This window comes from Vulpes vulpes, chromosome 4 (genome assembly GCF_048418805.1).
Source record: "Vulpes vulpes isolate BD-2025 chromosome 4, VulVul3, whole genome shotgun sequence".
Taxonomy (NCBI): Eukaryota; Metazoa; Chordata; class Mammalia; order Carnivora; family Canidae; genus Vulpes; species Vulpes vulpes.
Genome location: NC_132783.1, coordinates 65,501,410 through 65,524,889, shown reverse-complemented (window position 1 = coordinate 65,524,889; position 23,480 = coordinate 65,501,410). Strand labels below are relative to the sequence as shown.

At 46.1% G+C, this 23,480-nt stretch overlaps 1 protein-coding gene across 1 annotated transcript in view; it reads left to right on the top strand.

The window, feature by feature from the left end:
- The first annotated feature begins 206 nt into the window (after positions 1 to 206).
- KCNK1 (potassium two pore domain channel subfamily K member 1) overlaps positions 207 to 23,480 on the top strand; it is a 43,391-nt gene continuing 20,117 nt past the window's right edge. The window contains exon 1 of the mRNA XM_026008705.2: positions 207 to 646. Within this exon, the coding sequence (XP_025864490.1) occupies positions 292 to 646 (355 nt within the window). The 5' untranslated portion in view covers positions 207 to 291. The remainder of the gene's footprint in view (positions 647 to 23,480) is intronic.

Sequence of the window (23,480 nt, the reverse complement as noted above, 5' to 3'; positions counted from 1 at the left end):
GGGCGGGGTCGAGGGCCGGCGGGGCGTGGCCGGGCCGGGCTGTGGGCGTGGCCGGGGCGTGGCCGAGGGCGGCGGGGCGGGGGCGGGGCGGGGGCGGGGCGGGGCCGGGGCGGGGCCGGGGCGGGGCCGAGGGCCGGCGGGGCGGGGCCGGGGCGGGGCCGGGGCGGGGCCGGGGCGGGGCCGAGGGCCGGCGGGGCGGCGGGCCGCGCTCGGGCCGGTCTGCTGCGTGGGCCTCGGCTGTGGCGGCGGCGGCGGCGGCGGCGGCGGCGGCGGCGGCGGCGGCGGGGGAAGATGCTGCAGTCCCTGGCCGGCAGCTCGTGCGTGCGCCTGGTGGAGCGGCACCGCTCGGCCTGGTGCTTCGGCTTCCTGGTGCTCGGCTACCTGCTCTACCTGGTCTTCGGCGCCGTGGTCTTCTCGTCGGTGGAGCTGCCCTACGAGGACCTGCTGCGCCAGGAGCTGCGCAAGCTGAAGCGGCGCTTCCTGGAGGAGCACGAGTGCCTGTCGGAGCAGCAGCTCGAGCAGTTCCTGGGCCGCGTGCTGGAGGCCAGCAACTACGGCGTGTCGGTGCTCAGCAACGCCTCGGGCAACTGGAACTGGGACTTCACCTCCGCGCTCTTCTTCGCCAGCACCGTGCTGTCCACCACAGGTAGAGGCCCGCGAGGGCCACCGCGGCCGCCCCGGCCCGGCCCCGCCCCCTCCGCCCCCCGCCCCCCGCCCCCCGCCCCCCGCCGGGCCCCTCGGCGCCCCCAGCCCCCCCCGCCCCCCCCGGCCCCCCCGGGGCGCGCTCAGCCCGCGGAGCCGGAGCCGGCGGGTGGCCTCGGAGCGCGCCTTGGGTGTTGCCGCCGGTAACTCCCGGGAAGTGGTCCCCAAAGGCTCCGGCCTGGGTGGCCGCTCGGGCTCCACGGGCCGCGTCCCCGCTCCGCGGTACCCAGCGCCGACTGTCCGGGCGGCATCTGGAGCATCGCGGCCGCCCCGCGGCGGGGCTGGGGGATGCGGGAGCCTCAAGCGCGGTTGCCTCAAGCGCGCCCACCTTCCTCCCTGGCCCCCCGCAGGGCCGAGGCCGCGCCGAGGGGTCACCTTCCCGAGGGTGCCCTCCCTTTTGGTGATGCACAGGTTTCTCGGCTCTTTGCTGTTTTGGGGGCGGTGGTAGGGGCAGCCGAGTGACACCACTGCTCTCCGCAGGTGACCTCTGTCCGAGCAGACCGGCGGATCTGGTTTCTTTTCAGAATAGGAGGAAGGCTGAGGGAAGGGAGCATCCGATCGCCTCTGATCTGGCAAAATGGGGGCACCCTGATTCAGCAGTTTTTTCAACTTCAGGTGTGCAAGGCCACCCCTAAACTTCGCAGGGACACTTGACCGCACTACTCAGCCCGCAGGAAGCTCCCGGACGGGAGGAGCGTCCTCGGGCGAAAGCGCAGGCCGGCGAGTGCCCCAGGGCGCCCTTACTCTGCCGGATCAGATGAATGAAGGCTGAATCTCCCCAGCGGGAAGTGGGGCACTCGCCCTGGTTGGAGAGATTTGTAAGTTGATACTTGAACCCTGGAAAGTATCTCAAAGAACGTTCAGCGAAGTCCCCTTTTTATCCAGAAGATCGAATCTTTGAACAATCCATCTTGGCTTGAACAAGGTCACACACTTACTAGTTACCAGGGTAGTCCTGGAATTTGGGCGGGTGTGGTCCCTGCCAGGAAGACCGTACCCGCCCCTCCCCCACCTCCCTAGCAGGTGAATCAACTTTGTGTGACAACAGTTCTTTCTTCACTCCACCCCCTCTGCACCTCCCAGGGTTGTTTGCACTCCCTTTGGGCTAAACCCAGTGCATTGTTTTGGTTGTAAGTGGTACTGAGTAATAGTCCACTTTCAGTATAGATCCTGTGAAAACAATGATTTAGAAGTCTGGGGTGCGTTACTAAATCGGAGTAAACAGAATATGAGCTTGCGTTATGATATTTTAGAAACTATGTTAAAGTTAGCGCTAAACAAACAGGACTTGCCATCTTTTCAATTCTGCCGACATCAGTCTTTAGTTTTATTTTGACAAGTGCTACTTCCATTGTCTTCAGGGAGCTGGGATCCAGGGATCATTTAGAAGTCACCATGCTTTTCCTTTGAAGTACATTTGTCCTAAATTGAGAATCATTCATCCTCTGCGGAACTGAGTGTTTTCACCCAGCTACAGAAGCTCCACAATTGGGTCACAATGTTGAGGAAACCTTGTGAAGAGTAATTATCACTTTAGTGTTTTCGTAGTGGTATTTTCAAGGCAACAGGATAAGAATATTGTGAGGAAAAGAATGTGTTTGCTTTTGCTGGGTGGGATTTTCCATGACTGACACTGCTCTGCCGAATCTTGTGATAGGCAGCCAATTAAATCTCAAAAATAGGAGTTTATATCATGACTAAAGAGTTACTTCCCAGGTTCTCTCTCCTACCTTTTTTTAAGTTAGGAAAACTGCAGTTGCGGTTAAAAAAGAAAGAAGTGGGATTAGATGTCTTATTATTGGTATTCAGATTACATTTAGTTCCTAAGAAAGTCTGTATTCATGTAAGACAAGAGTTCATTTAGGAAATCGGTACAAGGGGCACTTAAGGATAAACTAGATAAAAAATGTGCCGCTTGGTTTGTACAGTTAGCAAATCAGTGAATTCTTGTCATTGATAGAATTGACTTTACCAGTTCAATTAGAGTTCCAGTAAGCTTCAGAATTCTCTAGATCAAAGATGCTCTTCTACTGGTTTTGTGTGGACCCACGATCTAATATATTGGGATGTTCCCTGTGGTATCAACGCACTGGTGTTGTGGCAGGGGGTCAGACAATTTGTCAATCAAGCTAGTCTGCTTCAATACTAGAAACATAGTTTCTGGGAAAATATCAGACAACTTGAAGTGGAATTGTGGTTCATGCTTCTCCTTCAGGGAGATGCAAGACATGCTATGGTTTGGTTGAATTCTTCTAGCACTGTAGATGGCAAATCACTGATCCAGTTGTTACCCTGGTTTGTCCAGAGCGGTAACGGTGGGCGTTACAGAGTTGCTGTTCTTGGTAGAAATCATGGTGATACAGTGAATGTGCTCATGGACGAATATTCTCATCTCGGAAAGGACAAGCTCCCATTTCTGTGAGGAACCAGGCAAAGTCTTCATGGTCTCTTTGGAAGGAGACTTAGGTCAGTGATTCAGGGATGTTGTCTTCAATCTCTGCTCTGCCAAGGACTCTGAATTATTTCGAACAACCGACCATCTCTTTACTTCTCTTGGATTAAAAAAAAATAAAAAGGTACAGGAACACCTACCTGGGGACTGTATGGGAATGGAAGGGAAGAGTGCAGTACACTTTTACCTTTTCAGAGGGAAGGGCTGTATAAAAATAAAAGGCATTATAGACTGAGGTATTTCCCACATAACTTTTATACTGTGATTTTTTTTCAAAGATTAAGGAATGTCTAGGTGAGACTAAGGAAGTAAGAAATAATTAAGAAAATTGTCATGTCTGTTTACTGTAAGTTTGCTTCTTTATTCAACCCCCTAACACACTAATGTTTGGTAAAAATACAGTTTCGTGGGCGGTTGACTATAAGGCTGCCATTTCCTTTTGCTGCATTGTAAATGCAGGTCCGAAAAATGGCTTGAGTCCGGTTGCTGTCAGCTGCAAGCCTGTTGCCTTGCATCAGGACACCGCCTGATCCCTTTTTACGCAGAGAGATTTTAAACCTTATTTGAAATGCTCAGAGGGGCACTTGGGTGGCTTCATTGGTTAAGTGTCCAACCGTTGATCTCAGCTCAGGTCTGGATCTCAAGGTTGTGAGTTCAAGCCCCACATTGGACTCTACTCTGGGTATAGAACCAAATCAGTGAATGAATGAATGAATGAATGCTCAGAAAAGGAACTTGATTTGGTTTGTTTTACAGTGGCCTTTGATCTAGTCAGGCAGGGAGCTGCTACAGCATTGGCTGTTTACAGGAAGACAAGTTGGGAGAAGGAAATGGGGGTGCCAGATTGAACTTTAGTTTTCAAACTGTAGGAGAAATGGGTTATTGTTAACAACAAATCCATATTGAGCTTTTGCAAGCTAATAACGGTGGGCAAATGATGGCTTCTGGGCCAAATCTAACTCACCACCTGTTTTTGTGCAGCCCAAGCTAAGAACAGTATTCCTATTTTCAGATGGCTGAAAAGAAATCAAAAGAAAAGTAATATTTGTGGACACATGAGAGTTTCACAAAAACCAAATTTTAGTGTCCATAGAAAGTTTGTGTTGGTGGACACAGCCATTTGATCTTGTGTCACGTATGGCTGCTTCCCCACTACCAAGGCAAAGTTGAGTATTTGTGATCGAACCCATGCGTGTCCACAAAACCTAAACGTTTACTGCTTGGCCTTTTGCAGAAAATAATTTGCCAAACCCTGCTCTAGAATGAGACTTAGAAGGAACTCTTAAGTTTCTCTGAGGAGGGCTAAGGGCTGTGCTTCCTTTTGGAAAACTTTCTAGAAGTCCAGTCAGCATCTGAGTCTATCTGGTGCTGTTTTTTCAGTGGTATGCAGTATTTAAATTAGTTGCTACCACCCCAGCCACTTCCAAAGCAAATGATTGTTTATCAAAGAATGTCACTAGTTTCTGGTCAAATTTGTGACACTGCCTTTTTTTTTTTTTTTTTTTTAATGCTGACAAAGCCACACCTCACATTAGAATTACCCCATCTCACATGTGTGGTAAATGCTGTATTATATCTGAAACAGAAATGCCAACGAGGAAAGAAATTCCTGCAGAAACAGACAAGCAGACTATCAGCTGGAAGAGATCTGAAATCCCACCGCGTGCTGAAGGTTGCACTCTTTATTCACAGGAGAGCCTTTGGTCTTGACTTTGAGCCTTTATGTTTGATTCTAACAAATTCAATAATCTGGGTTAGAAGCCTCTAGCAAATTGAAGAAGGAAAGGCACAGCTATGGGCAAGCCTAAGTGAAAGGTCATGAAAAGAGAAATAGTTTAAAAATCAGAAAAATAAAGTGGTATTTTTACAGGGAAACTTTTATTGAACTCGCTATGTATACCATCTCAAGTGTCATTATCCTCACTCTAGAGGCTAAAACTAAAATTTTGGTTGAGTGACCCTACCTAGGTCACAAAACTAGAAGTGTGGCCTTGATTTGAATCCAGACATGTCTGGGTTAAGAGCTTAAAATCTGCATAGGGTTGAGGCAGGGGAAGTGGATATGGGCTGAATGTGGCTCCAGGGTTCATGTGATGAAGTCCTAACCCCTATACTTTTAAATCGGACTATTTATTTGGAGACAGGACCTTTAAAGAAGTGATAAAGTTTTAAATGAGGACACAATGAGAAGGTACCATGTGCAAGTCAAGGAAAGAGGCCTCAAAAGACAGCACCTTGATCCTGAACTTCCAGCCTCCAGCTGTTATTCGAGTCACCCAGTCTGTGCTACTTTTTTATGCAGCCCTAGCGAACTAACACAGAAGTACTGTTTTGTGTGGTTTGTGTGTGTGTGTGTGTGTTTTAGTTGCACTGACAGAACAAACAAAAAAAACAAACATAGGAGCACAAGAAACAGGACTTTTACATGTTGGCCATTGCAACCTACAACTTCATATGCATGAATAAGACGTCATTATTTTAGAGCACAGTAGAGTAATAGATATCCTAAAGAATCAAGAATAATACTTTAATATGCCTCCGTTTAAGAAGATGGAGAAATGTGTAATGGATCCTAGAAGCATTTCCACCCAGTAATGGAAAAGGAGTATGTACTTGTGCTCACTGTGTAAACCCATCCCTGTCTATAAAACATCCATTCTTTAGCATTTTGAAGGGTTTTTTTTTCAGACCTATAAATTTGCTGTTATCTATGCCTATTTTATGACCCTTGGAACATACTGTTGAGATTATAAATGACAATAACTTGAAAGAAATTACGTGTTTGCTTTTATGACTTAACTGTAAATCTTGTCAAGAATATCATTTTCTGTTGTACCAGTAACCTAGTGGAAAGTCTGGTGCCTTTCAGGACAAGTTGTTTTATGGCACCACTCCTTGGACTGCTGTTGGCGGGGAGAGCATCTGCCGTCTGTAGCACAGAAGAGGACTCTAAGCTTAGAGCGTGTGAAATTGCTGGTGCTTGATTGTTTTGACCCATACAGCGATTTCATGTGGTTCAACTTACTATGAGTCCATTTCAGGGACAGAGAGACTGTCTATATCATACCCCCTCTTTGGCATGGAATTGACTGTGCTAGATTTCATTCTCAAGAGACATCATTCGACCCCAACTGTAGCCAAATCCATGGACTACTGAAGTGTTTAACTTCTCTGCTGACTCTGCCATGATCACCGTATCTGTTACCAGTGGGAGATAAGGGTTGTCTCTATCAAAAAGCAGGCAACTGTGGGGGTGTCCTCTAGACTTCCATGATGCTTCTGTCTCCCACACCCAGTTTGTGCTCTGACTTCTTTATTCATTCATTCTACGTGGACTCCTTGTCCTCAGAGGTGGTGGCAGTTCTCTGTGGGTACAGGACTATGCCCCTGACCCAAGATCAAAGTGAAGGACAAGGTGAAGGGGGATTTGGAGCCAGAAGAGGTACAGCTGAAAGGACTATGATCCTGTCCCTGGGCATGAATCAGACCAGCAGTCTTGCATTTTGTGGTTGTATCCATGTTTCTATTACTTAATCTGTAAAACAGAATCAGTTCTTATATCAGAAAGATTAATTGGGCTGTGTTTGACATCAGCAGTGTTTCCTCACTGGCTATCCATTGGGTCCCCTGGCTATCCATTGGGTCCCCTGGCTAAGGTTGACTTGCTTTGTGAAGTGAAAGCCAGCGTTCTGAATCCTGCTTAGATTCACATATCGGTACCTGGTGATGAGCTTTAGGCGGAAAGCTCCTCAGTAACTCAGTGACCCAGTAATGCGAAGTCAACATGAGCATGGTTGGTGGGTGCAGAGCAGAGCAAGCAAAAACATGCAATAAAAACTAGTTCTTATTTCTCTGCTGGTGGTCAGTGGATTGCATGTCAGATATAAGAAGTGAAGCTTAGATTTGTCAAATTGGTGTATTTTACACCTGAAAGTCATGTAATGTGTGTCAACTGTATTTCAACTAGAAGAAAATAATAATAGGTTGGTTGAAGCCTATTATGATGTTTGTCCCTTGTTACTGCTGCAGTGGTACAGGGACCCAAGTTAAGCTGTTTACTCAAAGTGACACCTTAGCCCCCTCTCCACTCAGCATTATGGAAGCCTCTTGATGTTTATTCAGGCTCTGGTCAGAGTCTGCAACACAGTCTGAAGGAGACCTTCCATCCACAGTGAGGGAGGACGTGAGGAGGGGAGGTTGGAGAGGTGCCCGTATCCTGGGGAGAGAGTGCTGCCCTGGCCAGATGACCTGGGTACCTATGGGCCTGGGCCTCTGCTCCTGTCTCCCCACACCCATGTGCCCTTTGTTCCTGCCCTTTCTCTTCTGCCTGCTGGTTCCCAGGACATGTTGTGTACCACTTTCTATTGGAATATTCCATTCTTCTGTTGCAGCACTGACCACCTTGGGCGGAAATGATGTGTTTTCATGTGTGTCTCCCCAAAAAAGAGGTCTGGAGAATGAGCACTGTCTCAGCCTCATGTTGCATTCCTGGCGCTCAGTAGGTCCTCCCTGAGTGCAAAGGAAGGCACATTTCTTCCCATGTCTGAGTCTATCTCCTCCTCTGTAAAAGGAGGAGATTTCTGAAGATGTTACCCATTTTATTTTTTTATTTTTTAATTAATTTTTATTGGTGTTCAATTTACCAACATACAGAAAAACACCCAGTGCTCATCCCGTCAAGTGTCCACCTCAGTGCCCGTCACCCATTCCCCTCCAACACCCGCCCTCCTCCCCCTCCACCACCCCTAGTTCGTTTCCCCGAGTTAGGAGTCTTTATGTTCTGTCTCCCTTCCTGATATTTCCCAACATTTCTTCTCCCTTCCTTTATATTCCCTTTCACTATTATTTATATTCCCCAAATGAATGAGAACATACAATGTTTGTCCTTCTCCGATTGACTTACTTCACTCAGCTGTTACCCATTTTAAAGAGGCCTGAGATATAATTTCATTGTCTTAAGGAAATAGGCCCATGTTACTTAAATGAGTTCTGTAGTCATTTACTTACAGACAATTCTGAGTGTCTCACATACACTCAGTATACTGTGGAAGGGCCTAAGTGACCCAAAGAGAGGAGAGAGGCTTGCATTCTCGAGCAAGTATTTATTGAGCACTTAGGCTCACCAGGTACTGTTCCAGGCACTTAGGGATCTTGCCTTCCTGGATGTCTACCTGATAGGAGGAAGGAGATACTGTGAAATAAGATGATTAAGTGGGAGATAACCCAAAATACACATGGGTCTCTGTCTGGTGGTTCCTGGCACAGAGCTCCTAAAACCTTTCTAAGTTCCTGAGTCTTGTTCTACCAGCAACTCTGCCTGTGGTCTGGGATGGTGGCTAGTCACCAGATGAGAAGCTTGGAACTTTGAGCCCTACCCTCATCATCCAGAGAGGGGACAGGGGCTGGAAAGGCAGTTAACTATCTGTTACATCATCGTGAGGAAGCCTCCGTAGATATCCCAATAGCACAGGATCCCAATGGCACGGGGTTCAGGGAGCTTTGAGGTTGGTGAACACATCCATACTCCAACTCCACAGGGACAGAAGCTCGTGCTCTGAGGACCCTCCCAGCCTCACCATCTGTTACATCCTTTCCTGATGAACAGTGAGCTAGCAGACAGACTGTTTTCCTGAGCTCTGTGAGCTGCTGTAGGAAATTAGTTGATCCTGAGGCAGGGATCTTGGGAACTCGGATTTATGGCTACGAAGTTGGAAGTACAGCTGATGGCCTGGCCTGGTGTCTGCAGCAGGGGAGTCTTGTGGGATTGAGCCCTTCCCCTGAGGGATCTGACACCATCTCCAAGTAGGTAGTGTCAGAACGGGGTTGCATTGCAGGACACCAGCTGCTGTTGCAGAAAAGTGCTTGTTTGAGGAGAAAAACCTCTGCATGTTTGGGGACTGGAAGTGTCAGAAGTGTTATGTTTTGTGTAAGGAGTGAAAGAGACCCAGGAAGAGTACAGGAGGTACACAGAGCTGAGGAAAAGGCACAGCACTTGGGGCAGGATGGATGGCTAAGGAGATCTGCCCGCAGCAGGGGGAGCCATGGAAGTGAGAGTGTGTGTCAGTGTGGACTTGGGCATGGGGTGGGGGCTAGGACTGTGGTCTTTGCTAAGCAAGTCACAAAAGGCCTTACTGACAAAATGGCATTGGCGTCAGGCTCCAGAGGAGGTGGGAGTGCATCATCCAGCTATCTGGGAGGTGGGGGGGAGCTGTTCTAGAATCAAGTCCCCACATTGGAGATGCTGCTAGAAGGCCACTGGCTGGTGCTGAGTAAGACAGCACATGATGAGGGCAAGGAGGAGGGAAGGGGGCAGGTGGAGTGGGATGTCTGAGGCCACTGTAAAGCTTTGGGCTTTTCTGAAGTAGAGTGAAGTAGAGAGCCCTGGGAGAGTTTGAGCAGAAAGGTAGTGTGATCCGGCTGACTGGTCTACCAGGTTCACTCAGGCTGCTGTTGCAGGGCAAGGGTGGAAGCCCACAGCCCAAATTGGGACGTTTTCGAGAACCCGGATGAGGCTGTGGGTGGCTTCTAGAGCGGGTGGTGGAAGTAGGTGGTGAGAGGTGGTTAGATTTCTGATACAAATGGATGGTGGACCCAACAGGAGTTGCTGATGGATTGGATGTGAGGTGTTGGAAAAACATAATCAAGAATGACTCCAGCTTTTTTGATCTGAGCCCCACCTGGAGACAGAGAAGGCAGGGGAAGTGTCGGGTTTTGGGTGGAGCGTCTGGAGCTTAGTGATGGGCCTGTCAGACTTGAGGTTCTACTGAGTGTTCGGGGTCCACACGAGGCTGCACTGCACTCACCCTGTGTGGCATTACCAGGGCCCGTCTTGCCCTGTAACAGCGTGCTGTGATTTCAAGTTACATCCCATGCATCATTATATGACTGCAGAGATGAAGAAAGCTTTTGAGGGGTGATATCTGAACTTGGCCTTGAAAGAGAAATAGTGTGGCCATAGATAGAGAAGGAAAAGGTCTTCCGGGGGAGCATATGAATCCTCTGGGCTAAGTTACCATTTAATAAATACATTTAACAGTAGTTTAAAATACTTCAACTTCTAGGCTAAGAAAGAGTATCTAAACTGTAATATTGTTTTCTAAATTAATATTATGTGAGTCTGTATAGAAAACTGGGGGGTGAGGAAGAAGGATTTGCTTTTTTTTTTTTAATTTAACAATAGGGGGGCACCTGGGTGGCTCAAGCGGCTAAACACCTGCCTTCAGCTCAGGTCATGATCTCGGGGTCCTGGGACCGAGCCCCAAGTCGGACTCCCTGCTTGGCTAAGAGTCTGCTTCTCCCTCTGCCCCTAGCCCTGCTCCTGCTCTCTCTCCGTCTCTCAAATAAAAATAAATAAAATCTTTGAAAAAAATTTGACAATAGGATATTTAGTATTTGACATAAATGGTCAATTTAGAAGTTATGTTGCATGTATAGTCCAAAGAACAATAGTAGATAAACATCTTCAGTGCATTTTTTAGAAGCAGCTAACATTAAATAAATTGCCAAGGAATCAACGTGGGTCTTTTCTGCTTTTAGGAAGTAAATAAGAAAAATAAATTCTTTCTCTCCCATGAGGGATCCATCTAACCACTTTAAAAGGTTGATAGATCAGCTTCAAATAAATGCATTTACAGGTTGTAACATATGGTGAAATTATCATGTGACTCTCCAAACCACGGGAGTAATTTTCATTTCTCCTGCTTGTTTTTAAGTTACCCTTTGAAATGGTAATAAGAATTACTATTTGAAATGATCCCATTTGAATAACATGGCCCCCAGCTAATCATTGATGATCTGAGGTGTGCCTTTCTGTTTCCAAATACCGTATTTTTGATGTCCCCGAGCTGTGGAAAGCCGAATGTTTGAAACCAGAACTGAAAGGTTAAAACACTCTTGTAGCTAAAATTCTTTAAATGTTTGAACACTGGTTACCAAGGCATTCAATTATTTAAACACTGTGGTTAGGGGGATTAAGTTAATTCAAGGCTCTGGGGAGGCTGTCCTGCCTCTGCCTCCCTGTCACAGGGCCTCACCTAGTTCTCAGCTCGGCAAGGAGAGACCCATGTCAGGACCTACCTGCCACCCAGGCCCTGGGACACGAGCCCCGCCCACGGGCAGCCTGCACAGATGCACCGCTCGGCAGGAGGGTGCGGATGCCTCCCACGCGTTCACACCCCCACACAGCAGGGAGGAGCGCTGCTGTGTGGACAAGCAATCTGTCATCCGCTAGGCTGGGCCCATGATGTGCTTCCCCGCCTCTGCAACCCTGCAATGCATCTTAGGTTTAAAAATTGAACCAACAAAGGTGGAAAGAAAGAGAGCAAAACTAAAATTACCAAAACAACAATGACAACAACAACAAAAAAACTCTGCTATTGGTAGTTTCTGGACCGGGAGCTAAATCCACATTTATTCTTCGAGCATCTCTGGCTGAACACCTGTTATTTGTGAAGGTAATCAGAAGGAGGCTGAAAAGACATACTTGCACCTGAACCTGCTCATCCAGGTTGCCTCCTTCATGTCACTCCTGGCTTCATCGTGTGTGTTGATGTGTGCTGGTCATCATCTCTTGCCTGGCGAGGCTGTGTCCCCTTACCCAGGGTTAGCGGGGCAGTATATGTCTGGGAAGTTGCTTCTGCCCGCTGGCTTCCCCTCCTCAGTGTCCCAGCACCCCCACCCCCCACCCATAACTGGGCACAGGGATGGATTTTCCCTCAGGAGCCAGGGACTGCAGTTGTCAAGTACAACTGCCATGATATCAGACTGAATAATTAATATTCAAAAGTACAGCCTGATTGAGGGAAAAGTGAGAAAAACCGTGAATTCTTTTTGGGAGGAACGTTTACTTTGCAATATACTGAGCAACCCTACATAGATCACTGAGAAATGTTTGTTAGGGAACTTTAAGAAATTAGGCCCAAGGGGTGAGTGAAGGGTGGTGGACATAAGAGGCTCAATAACGTTGATCTATAGACTTCGGTGGGGGGTTCTGGGTTCTCTTCTGGCAAGTCATTAGCAACAAAAATTCACTGATAAGGTCGCCAGAGCGACCTTGAGTTGTTGCATCTCAATTCGATGAAAGGACTAAGAAAGATTCTCCTCCAGCTCTGAGCTTCTATGGCCCTAGTCTCTGGAAGGTTGACTGAGTGAGTACTTGTCTATCCTGTCCCCAAAGTGTGGGGACATATAAGAAAAGCTTAAGCCCTGACCTTGAGAAGTCTATGGTCCAGCGGGAGAGACTGAAGTATAAAACTGTGGAGAGCTGCTTGCTGAATTGAGTGGGGCCCTGAATCCAGCCGTAGGATTTTGAGGGGGTGACCAGCATGGGCTGACATGTGGAGGTGACTAGAGGTGAACAAACAGCATGGGCACACAGTTTGGGTGGCGAGAAGGAAGGAGGACAGTTGAGGCAAGGGACATAATGCTCAGCATGGACAGAGTGGGAGTCTAGCCTGACCACAGAGTGTGAGGATCCCAGCCTCACCAGGTCCAGAACTGCTTGGCCAGGGGCAGACAAGAGGCTTAGAGGTGGGGGCTGAGGGTGGTGTCAACTGTGGGAAGCAGAGGTTGCACTTAACTCCATGGGCAATAGGGAGCCATGGATGTTCCTGAAGGGCACCATGACACATGGTCTGGCTTGCAGCCTGACTAAAAACAGGAAAAGCTGGAGTCTGGCAACATGGCTCTGAGGCTTTGGCTGTCACTCAGACACAAGGTGCCTTGTGCCAAACTCCCAAAAGGGCCACTAGCATGAGAAGACAGAGTTGCAGGGATGAGGTGGGGAGAGCCATGGGAAGACCTCACACTGCGTGCCTAGGTGGACATAAGTGGGACCTCCTCAGCCCTGGGGCACCGTGGGATAAGGGAGGTTATCCTGGGTCCTTGAGGATACCAAGAGTTTCATAGCCTGAACGCCAAACCCCACCCCAAGGCCTTGCTGAGAAGCCAAGTTGGTGCCATAAACAGGAATGTGAGGTCTTTCCGGATATGTATGTGGCAGGGAGCAAGCTACAGTTCTGTGCTCCTTCACCTGCTCACATGCACAGTTAGCCAGACCCAGACTTCGAGTGTGCTTCTAGGGGACATGGGGAGCTGGGCCCCCCACCCCAGATTCTCACAGATTCAGCCATAAGATGATGAAGAAGCTCTTGAGGCTGTGGCTGTAAATGGTTTTTGTAATTAGGATCTCAGTTACAAATGGGCATTTTTAAATAGTTTGAGAAAGTTCTAAGTAGAATAGCCATTCCCTATATCATGTTATTTTTCTTTTTGTAAAAATTTTATTTATTCATGAGGGACACACAGAGAGAGGCAGAGACACAGGCAGAGGGAGAAGCAGACTCCCTGTAGGGATCTCAACGCAGGACTAGATCTCAGGACCCCGGGATCACGACCTGAGCCAAAGGCAGACGCTAAACTGCTGAGCTCAGGCGTCCCTGGGTCAGACACGCCCCCAGTCCCCCCAGTGCTCCTCGGTCATGTGCACCCTCAGAGCAATTAAGAGCCCCATAGAAGACTGATATGTAGCTGCTTGCAGCAAGTGCGCTTTGGTATTTCCAAAAGACTTACTTGAAACAGAGCAGATTGACTATTATTCCTATAGTAATGTTACCTTTACTTCCATTCTAACATGCTTTCTTGAAAAGTATGAGACCTGGCCCTGAGAATCATGTATCCACAGTCTGATTAGTAATCAGTGATTCTAATAAGCATGATGGTTATTGATTATCAGATTGCTTCCCATTGCCACCAAATGGTGGGGTTCTGACAACATCGGGGCATACCCATGAGAGTGAGCCCCTCGCCAGATAGCTAGTGTTTGTGTAGCTGTTGGGCGGGGAAGGCTGAGAACCAGGGCTCTTGGGCACACAGTTCAATTAGATCTGCCTGATTTTATTTCCTCTTAATGATAGGACTTCAAGCTCCACAGTTATCAGCTTAGAAGCTAAAATAAAATAAGTCTGGCTGTGCCCTACACCTTGAGAAGGTACTTGAGCTCAGCATTGAATTTAATTGATTGTTTGCAGGGTGGTTTTGAAAGCTGTTCTGTACGAGTATGATAAAGTCACCCACCATCATCTGGCTGCTCTGTGTGTTTTAAGAGGTGGCACGTATTGGGGTATATGTGAGACTATTTATTTGTTTTCAGGTGTTTCCAGCCCCTATCATTTCCTTATCTGTGTAATGAAGCTGGGCTAGAATCTGTGTGTTCCTAAAGAAACATCTTTGATGTTCTTATACATTGGGCTTATTCCTGTGCTCGTTCTCATTAGGTGCCTGGAGGGTCCACCTTCTCCCCAGCAGGTTGTCCCCAATTTCCCATTAAATGTAGAGGTAGAGAGAGTTGTGCATTCCAGAAACTTTGGCAACTGAAACTGTCTTCTGGTTTGGCCCCCTTTTCTTTGGCTGGAGGAACTGTGGCTCTGGTCCCTGGTCCTAAAAGCCAACGGTGACTTCCAGCAGCACCAACCAGGCAGTGTCTGCCCAAGACGCCGTGACAGAAAGTAGTGCCCCCTCGGACTCTGCGTCTGCGTGTATGCTGTGGGTTTGTTCCAGAAGGAAAACACTGCTTTGCGTTCTGCTCAGTGCGAAAATGGCATTTGGCTGAAGAGCTTCTTGTCATGGGGTTGCTTTGTGCTCTGCCCTCTCAGTTCAGTTCAGGGAGTGTCCTCTTTATTCCCCCAAGGCTGCTGCCCAAGGGAATGATTCCTTCCATGACATGTTCTGTACAGACTCACTTCTACATGGACAGGGTTGCCCTGTTTTCTCTCTTTTTTCTCCCTAAAAATATCTTTAATATGAAGCTAATACATTTGGACATGCAGACAACCACATTGCCTGGTGATCTCACAGAGAATGTTTCATTAGTCATTTTGACCAGGTAGGATGGTAAGGCCAGTGAATAGACAAGACCCCTCAAGGATGCATTTTTTTCCCATAATCTTACCAGTACTAAATTTTTATCCTTTTTTTTTTTTTTTTTTTTTTTTTTGAGATCAGTGCAGATGCTCTGCTGGCTCTCCTGGCAGTGGGGCTGTTCCCTGCTTGCTGCTGGGGCTTCACAAGAGGTCTGGCCCGTGATTCCAGTAATTGCTACCGCTAGCTGACCGTGTGCTGTGGGCCAACCGCCACACATGCTTCTTTGTCCACTTAATTGGGGTCCTCTGTTGTCCATGTACTGATCTCAAGGTCACAGTCCCTCTTTTCTGATTACACTAGGTCTATGCCCCTTCCCAGAAGGGTCCCCGGGTGCACTTCCTGGCCCACATCTCTGCCTGATTTGCCTCCAGCTTTTCTTCCTCCTCAGGTTCCCTTGCAATTCAGCTCTCAGAACGTAGTTTGGGGGAGCTTCTCATCTCTAAAACAGCCCTTTCCTCTAAAGACAGGAGCCAGGAGACTGTACTTTCTATTCTCAGAAATGTTAAGAAACCTGGCTTCCCAGGATCTAGCATCCACCTGCCCTGCAGCAGAGTTTCCTTATTGGCTCCTGCAGGGGCAAGGGTAGCCATAGTTAACTTTGGTTTGATTCCATGTGTCATTTCAGTGAAAATTATACTGATTACTAATGAGCAAATTGTTGTATTTTTTTAAATTAATTTATTTATTTGAGAGAGACAGAGAACACAAGGGGGTAGTGGGAGAGGGAGAAGCAGATTCCCTGCTGAGCAGGGAGCCCAACATAGGGCTCAATTCGAGGATCCTGAGATCATGGCCCTCATTGAAGGCAGACACCTAAGCCACCCAGGCTCCCTAATGAGTGATTGGTATGACAATAGCAGCGCCATCTGCTTGAGAAACAGGGCTGGAGAGGACAATGGACAATATTGGCTCATTTTGTAACCCTTAGAAATCTACCCTATATTAGATGGACTTGTCACTTGCATTGTTCTGGCAAGTGTGAAAACAGTGAAAGTATATTAAAAAGAAAATTGACCTTTAAGAAGAAAACTTCATTAGTGTATGTATTTTAGGACTCTTCCCCAGGGTATTTCCCTATAGGTCAGTACGTTAAAAAAGCCAGATTAACTTAATTATACTTGGAAAACATTGCTAGCCCATTTATGTTTGCCTTTCTGAGGAATTCAGGAAATATTCTTGAATCTAAATATTTGTCTTTATCGAGTTCCTTAAACTGCCAGTTTTGTAAGACAGATTTGGAGTCCTATTTGGTCTTCCTTAAGAGAAGAATAAATTGTGGTGTCAATTTGTCCAAAATCTTCAATAATACCCTGTAAAATAGTAAATTTACTTAGTGTTTGGAGACCATCTGAAAAGGAGATGAGTTTTGATAGTTTCAGTGTCTGAAATTCCATGTTTTTTTTTTTTAGGGGAATTTTTTGTTTGTGAGGTTTGGGGCAATGCTTAGAAAGGAGGGGAATAAAAAGCACATGATTTAATCGTTAGTTGTAGGCGCCAAGGGAAAACCATCGTGGCTTCTAGGAAGGGTTGGTGGGGTGGGGTGTTAGAATACTCATTTGTCCACAGCAAAACAGTAGTCCCATTTATTCACTTACGGAGTATTTTCTGGGTAAAAGAAATTGTGACAACAGATGTTTGGCAGTGACAATGAATAATACAAAGAGGAGACAAGAAGAAATACACACTCCATAAGAATATTTACATTTTGATACCACTTTTAAATTTTTCTTTTTTTTTTTTTCCTCATTGGGTCTCTTTTTTTTTTTTACATTTTTTAAAAATTTAAATTCAATTTGCCAACATATAGTATAACACTCAGTGCTCATCTCATCAAGTATCCTCCTCAGTGCCTGTCACCCAGTTACCCCAACCCCCTACCCACCTCCCCTTCTGCAACCCTTTGTTCGTTTCCCAGAGTTAGGAGTCTCTTATGGTTTGTCTCCCTCTCTAATTTTTCCCACTCAGTTCCCCTCCTTTCCTTTATAATCCCTTTCACTATTTTTTATAATCTCCATATAAGTGAAACCATATGATGATGGTCCTTCTCCAGTTGAATTACTTCACTCAGCATAATATCCTCCAGTTTCATCCAAGTCAAAGCAAATAGTGGGTATTTGTCCTTTCTGATGGCTGAGGAATATTCCATTGTATACACAGACCACATCTTCTTTATCCATTCATCTGTCGGACATTGAGGCTCCTTCCTCAGTTTGACTCTTGTGGACATTGCTGCTGTGCATATCGGGGTGCAGGTGTCCCGGCGTTTCACTGCATCTGTATCTTTGGGGTAAATCCCCAGCAGTGCAATTGCTGGGTCATAGGGTAGCTCTATTTTTAACTGAGGAACCTCCACACTGTTTTCCAGAGTGGCTGCACCAGTTCACATTCCCACCAACAGTGCAAGAGGGTTCCTCTTTCTCCACATCCTTTGCAACATCTGTTGTTTCCTGTCTTGTTAATTTTCACCATTCTCTCACGGTGTGAGGTGGTATCTCATTGTGGTTTTGATTTGTATTTCCCTGATGGTCAGTGATGTGGAGCATTTTCTCTTGTGCTTTTTGGCCATGTGTATGTCTTCTTTGGAGAAATTTCTGTTCATGTCTTCTGCCCGTTTCATGATCGGATTTTTTGTTTCTTGAGTGTTGAGTTTGATAAGTTCTTTACAGATCTTAGATACTAGCCCTTTATCTGATATGTCATTTGCAAATATCTTCTCCCACTCTGTAGGTTGTCTTTTAGTTTTGTTGACTGTTTCTTTTGCTGTGCAGAAGCCACTTTTAAATTTTTCAAACTGCCCTCACTAACATTGCTTTCTTTGGCTATTGGAATATTCACATATGGATAGCAGAGCAGACCTTAATCAACTCAGTTTTACAGATGTGAAATTGAGGCCAGAGAATTTAGGTGTCTTGTTTAACCAGAAGCAGTTAGGAAGTAGCAGTATGGGAACTCAAGTCCAAATGCTCTGACAATCCTGGGAGGACTTTGAGAGACTCTGATGGATTTTGAGAGTTGATGAGTTTGGTGGCAGGGTATTAAGTAGAAGCAGGGCTCATGGGGTCGTTATATCCACTGCTGCCTGACATATGGTGACCTGCACTCTGAAGTGTCTTGAGTACCCCTTTGGCAAAAGGATCACCAGAAATCTCTACTGGGGCTGATGATCCTGTACTTATACTTCCTTCAAATCAATTAATCTGATGATCCTGTACTTATACTTCCTTCAAATCAATTAATCTGAAGGATTAATAAAAGCTGAAGGAAAATCATGATCATCATCTGGGAGTAGACAGATGCGTGATTATGTTTTTTAGTTTGCCAGTGTGTCCCACTCAGGCATCTGAATATGAAGTGGTTATTTCATCCAGATGGGACCCTTTAAATTGGAAGAAACAATTATTTCCTTCCAATGTTAAGTTGATATTATTATTACCCTCATTGCTACTCAAGGCTTCTACCCCTTAGCCCAACTCGAAAAGAAGAAGGTTTAAGTGTAGGTAATCCTCTGGTCTAACCTGTCCGTTGTATAGGCCAATGCTTTAAGATTGAATTATCATCCTAAAAAAAGAAAGATGGAATTATCTTGAGGTGGGGGGAGGGATAAATAGGCAAAACACAGAGAATTTTTAGGACAGGGAAGTTTCTCTGTATGTAATGATGGATGCATGCAATTGTACATTTGCCCAGACCCATACATGGTACAGCACCAAGAGTGAGCCCTAATAGAAACTATAGACTCTGTGTGACAATGATACATCACGGTAGGTCCATCAATTATAACAGATGGACCAGAGTGGAGGGGGATGTTGATGAAGGGGGAGGCTATGGATGGGGGAGGGGGGCAGGAGGTATATTGGAACTCTCTGTACCTTCTGCGCAGTTTTGCTGTGAACCTAAAACTGCTCTAAAAAAATCTTTTTCAAAACTGAAATTCTCATAGTAGCTGACAGGTAAATACCCATTTTTTTCTTCTTTTGTAGGAACCATTTTAATATTGTTAATAGAAATTACTAGCCTTTGAATGGAAAAAAAAATATTTTCCATAGAAATGTTTTACATGTATACCTGCAGAGTTCCCCTGCGTACCCCTGAGAGTATGTTCACCCTAGTATACTCAATAACTAATGACATCTAACCAAAACAAAAGCCACATTTAGTGTTCATTCAAGCCACAAATATCTTTTGAGTTCTCACTGTGAGCTGGCCTCTGCTAAGCTTAAAATATGGGAATAAACAGAGCAAATATACTCCTTGCCCAAAGGGAACCTGGCTTCAACCATCACATTTTTGTTGCTTTTCATACTTGTAAATGATTGAATAAAGTGGAGAGTTTAAGCCAGTAGTACATTGCAGCTTTGTATATTTTATTTGAAATTTTGATACTTCTTTCCATGTGATCTGTTTAATAATATGTTAATGAGGCACCAAACCCAGTAATTTGGGTTTTTGTTAAAGATTAAACTATGGATTTGATTCTGCCAAGTGGAATTCATTTACTCTCTCATTCACTCATGCATTCTTTAATACTTGCATAAAAAGTCTTTTGGGCACTGATTTTGTGCCAGGCATATTTTTAGGTGCTTAAGGAATGTCAGGGGTACAGTGTAGATCAGACTTCCCGCTGTGGAATATATGTTCTAAAAGGGAAGAATGACAATATACCAATATAAGTAAATAAAATACATGCTTAGGAAAAATAAAATAAGGGAAGGGTGAGATAGGTTTGAATTGAGGGGATCATTGATATTTTACATAAGGAGGCTTATGCAGGCTTCTGTGAGTTAGACAGCTTTTGAATAAAGACCTAAAGTCAGTGAGTAAGCCAGCAAAATGGATAGTTGAGGAAAGACCATCCCAGGCAGCAGGGACAGCATATGCAAAGGCCCGGAGTCAGAAGCATGCCTGTCATGGAGCTTGGAGGCCAGTATGACTGGAGCTGGGTAAACAGCAAGGTAGAGTAGCAAACGAAATTCAAGGGATGTGTTGTGGGGTCATATCATGTAAGACCATAATGGCCATAATGAAGAATTTGAGTCTCATTGTGAGGGAGAGACTGAGCACCACTGGAGGATTTGAAGTGGAAGAGTAACACAACCTGACTTGTTTCCTAGGGTCATTGTGCTGCTCTTTGGACAACAGAGTATAGGAGGCTGGACAGATCAGGGAGACCCGTTGGTAGGCCACTAGAGTGGTCATCAGAGAGATTTTCATGGGTTAGACCATAAGAGTAGAGTGGGGGGTGGTAAGAATTGGTCAGATTCTAGACATTCTTCAATGGTGGAGCCAGTAGCATTTGCTGAGGGATTAGACATAGGTGAAAGTGATGGAACAAGAAGAGAGAGCATCACCATAGGGTTTTTGGTATGAGCCACAGCAAGAAAAAAGTGCCATAGACTGAGAGGAGACAAACCCAGAGAAACAGGTTGGAGGTAGTGGGGGAGACCCAGGAGCTCAACTGGGGACATGGTAAGATTAGATGCCTGGGGGTGCCCAGCCAAGTGGAGAACTGAGGACATTGTTGGATGTGTGGGTCTAGGCCATGCAACCTCACAGATCAGAAAGAGGAGGGATCAAATAAGAAGCCAGAGAGGTGATCGGTGATGTCATGGGAAAGCCAGGTGACTGCCATGGCCTGGAGGTTGATCAACCAATGATGGAGACATTGTTAGTAGGCATGAGTGGTGGTATCAGATGCTACCGATGGGTCAGTAGGTGAAGGTGGAGATTGCCATGGGATTTAGCAATGGCAAGGTCCTGGATTGGTGGGGGTAAAAGCTCAATCTGAGTTAGACTCAAAAGAAAATGAAAGTGTCCTTAGGTGGGTGAGTAAATAAGCTGTGGTCTAATGAATGGAGTATTATTCATTGCTAAAAAGAAATGTGCTATGAAGCCATGAAAAGACTTGGAGAAATCTTAAATGCATATTGCTAAGTGAAAGAAGGCAAGGTGAAAAGGCAGTGTACTGTATGTTTCCAACTATAACATCCTGGAAAAAGCAAAACTGATGGGGACAGTACAAAGATCTGCAGTTGCCAGGGGTTGGGGCGGGGCTGCTGTGAATGAGCCTCAGAGGAGTTTTAGGGCAGTAAAACTGGTCCTTATGACACTCTGCGGGTGTATAGCATGTCATTATACATTTGTCTAAATCCATAGAATGCACCAGGAATAGACTGTGGACATTCTGGGAGATAATAATGTGTCAGCGTGGGTTCGTCCATTGTCACAAATGTACTCCTCTGGTGGGGAGTGCTCCTAACGGGGGAGGCTGTGCGTGAGTGGGCAAGAAGTGTACGGAAACTCTCTGTACCTTCTGCTCAATTCTGCTGTGAAACTAAAACTGCTCTAAAAAGTAGTCTATTAAAAAAAAGGGAGAGAGACAGAGGTGACGAACTGGAGGCGGAGGTTGATCCTGGTTTCTAAGAGTCCTGCTGTGCAGAGGAACAGAAAGATGGGTGTTAGCTGGCGGGGAAGTGGTGGATCAGAGAAGGATCAGTGTGTTTCTGTAAGATAGAGTTAACAACGTTTATGGAAAGCGTGCCGACTCGCTGGCCCGTGTCCTGGGGTGAGTGAGTGGGTCCGGGACCTCATGTGGGGGTGGGGGGCAGAGCTGGCTTCCTAAACCCAAGAGAAAGGCAAGGGGGGCGGTCATTGTCACGGGTGCAGAGATGGGCCGGTGCATTCTTACGCGAGCTCTATTTTGTTGGCTTCTGTTTTCTCAGTAAGAGGAAAATGTTAGGAGAAGTGGAAACAAAAGGACTTTGAAAAATTCACCCATCCACTTCACCGATTTTTCTGCCCATCTCTCGATTTTTCACCGTAATTCCTCTCAAGCTAGCCTCTAAGCTCTTTCAAATCAAAATTTCCATTTGGCGGTGGGTGTTCATCTTTTCTTAGACACAGAATTACCACGCTTTCAGTAGGATCTTCCTGACTGTGGCATGTTTCCCAGGGCCTGGCCAGTGATGAGGTTTTCGTCCGTATGAAACCTCTACCACAGGAATTCTGTTTTTTGGTACACCGGAATGGTTAGAATGTAGTGTCCTTTTGGGAGCCTCTGGATTAAAAGTAAATTCAGTTCAGATGTTTGAGGTGCAAGAAATTCATTTTACATTTTAAGTGGTTCTATTTATTGGGCTGATTAGACTTAACATTTAAGGCCTCTAAGAGCAGAGATTCTTAGCAGCTATGGGGGAGAGGAGAGATATGTAGTGTGAATACTGAGGATTACATTTTATATTTACTGTGCAAATTACAGAAATTAATGCTTGATGGAATGTTCAGGGCTGTGGAGAAACAAAACACATAAAGGGTTATCCGCCCTCCCCTGCTGGACAAGCCAGTCTCTCTCCCATGATGGGTTTACTTTTCTTTGTGTTGTTTAGCCGAAGGGAGCATTGATTTTAAAAGTTAGTAAAATACCAGTTTGGCTATCCACCCGTGTTAGCTTAATGGTGTCAGTAGTAAAACAAAGCCTTTGGAGTGTCGGATTGAAATGGTTTAAAGTGAGGGGGACCCCACGTGCCTCCACTTCCCCTGACTGCAGTGTGCCTGCCCTGAACAGGGAGCTCACGACAGCTGTTTCCTGATGTCACACAAAGCTGTGGGTTAGGAAGAGAAGAAAAAGTGATTCTTTTCTCTCTCTGGGGTGTGTGTGTATGTGTGTGTTTCATGATCAATTAAAAAAAAAAAAAAAAAAAAGGAAAGAAAGAAATGACCAGCTCTAGGAATGATGGTTTAGCAAGCATGAGAGTGTTTCCCTTTCCTTAGATGGGACCAAAGCACTGCAGAATAAACTGTCTTGTGCAGCAACTTCGTGAAGATTCTGGAGGCTGCCAGCCTTTAAGGAGGGTCTTCTGACGGCCCTTCTGGCTGCGCTGCCCGATGGCACAGGTGCGGGGCTGTGGGGACCCAGCTGGTGCAGCGCGGGAAGTGATGCATATACCAGCTCTGCAGCCATGGGCGCGATGACTAAGTTGAACCAGGCTCAGTCGCGTTTTATGCCAGAAAGTAATATTTTTAGAAAGAGAGGAATTCACGTGACTCCTCCAAGCAACTTGTGCTTCCTATGTTTGGCTCGAAGGGGGGAGTGTGTGTGTCCACAGAAGTGACAGATTAGGTTTTTCCTGCTACCCCAGGGTAACTGGCCATAACAAATGAGACCACTCACTGTTTGGGAGGGTAAACCATAAGCCCGATGACAATTAGTTGCCTCTGATCAAAAGTCTTCAGAGGTCTTGTCCCCACAGCTTTGCACCTACATGTGTATTTGTGCATGGCTCTTGGCTCCACAATTGGGCTCAGATCCTGATGTACCAAGAGAAGAAATGAATATATAGGATTTGGGTTTTTCATTCATGTGACCCTGAATCTGGACCAGATCGAAAACAGGGCTAGCACTGGCCTCATG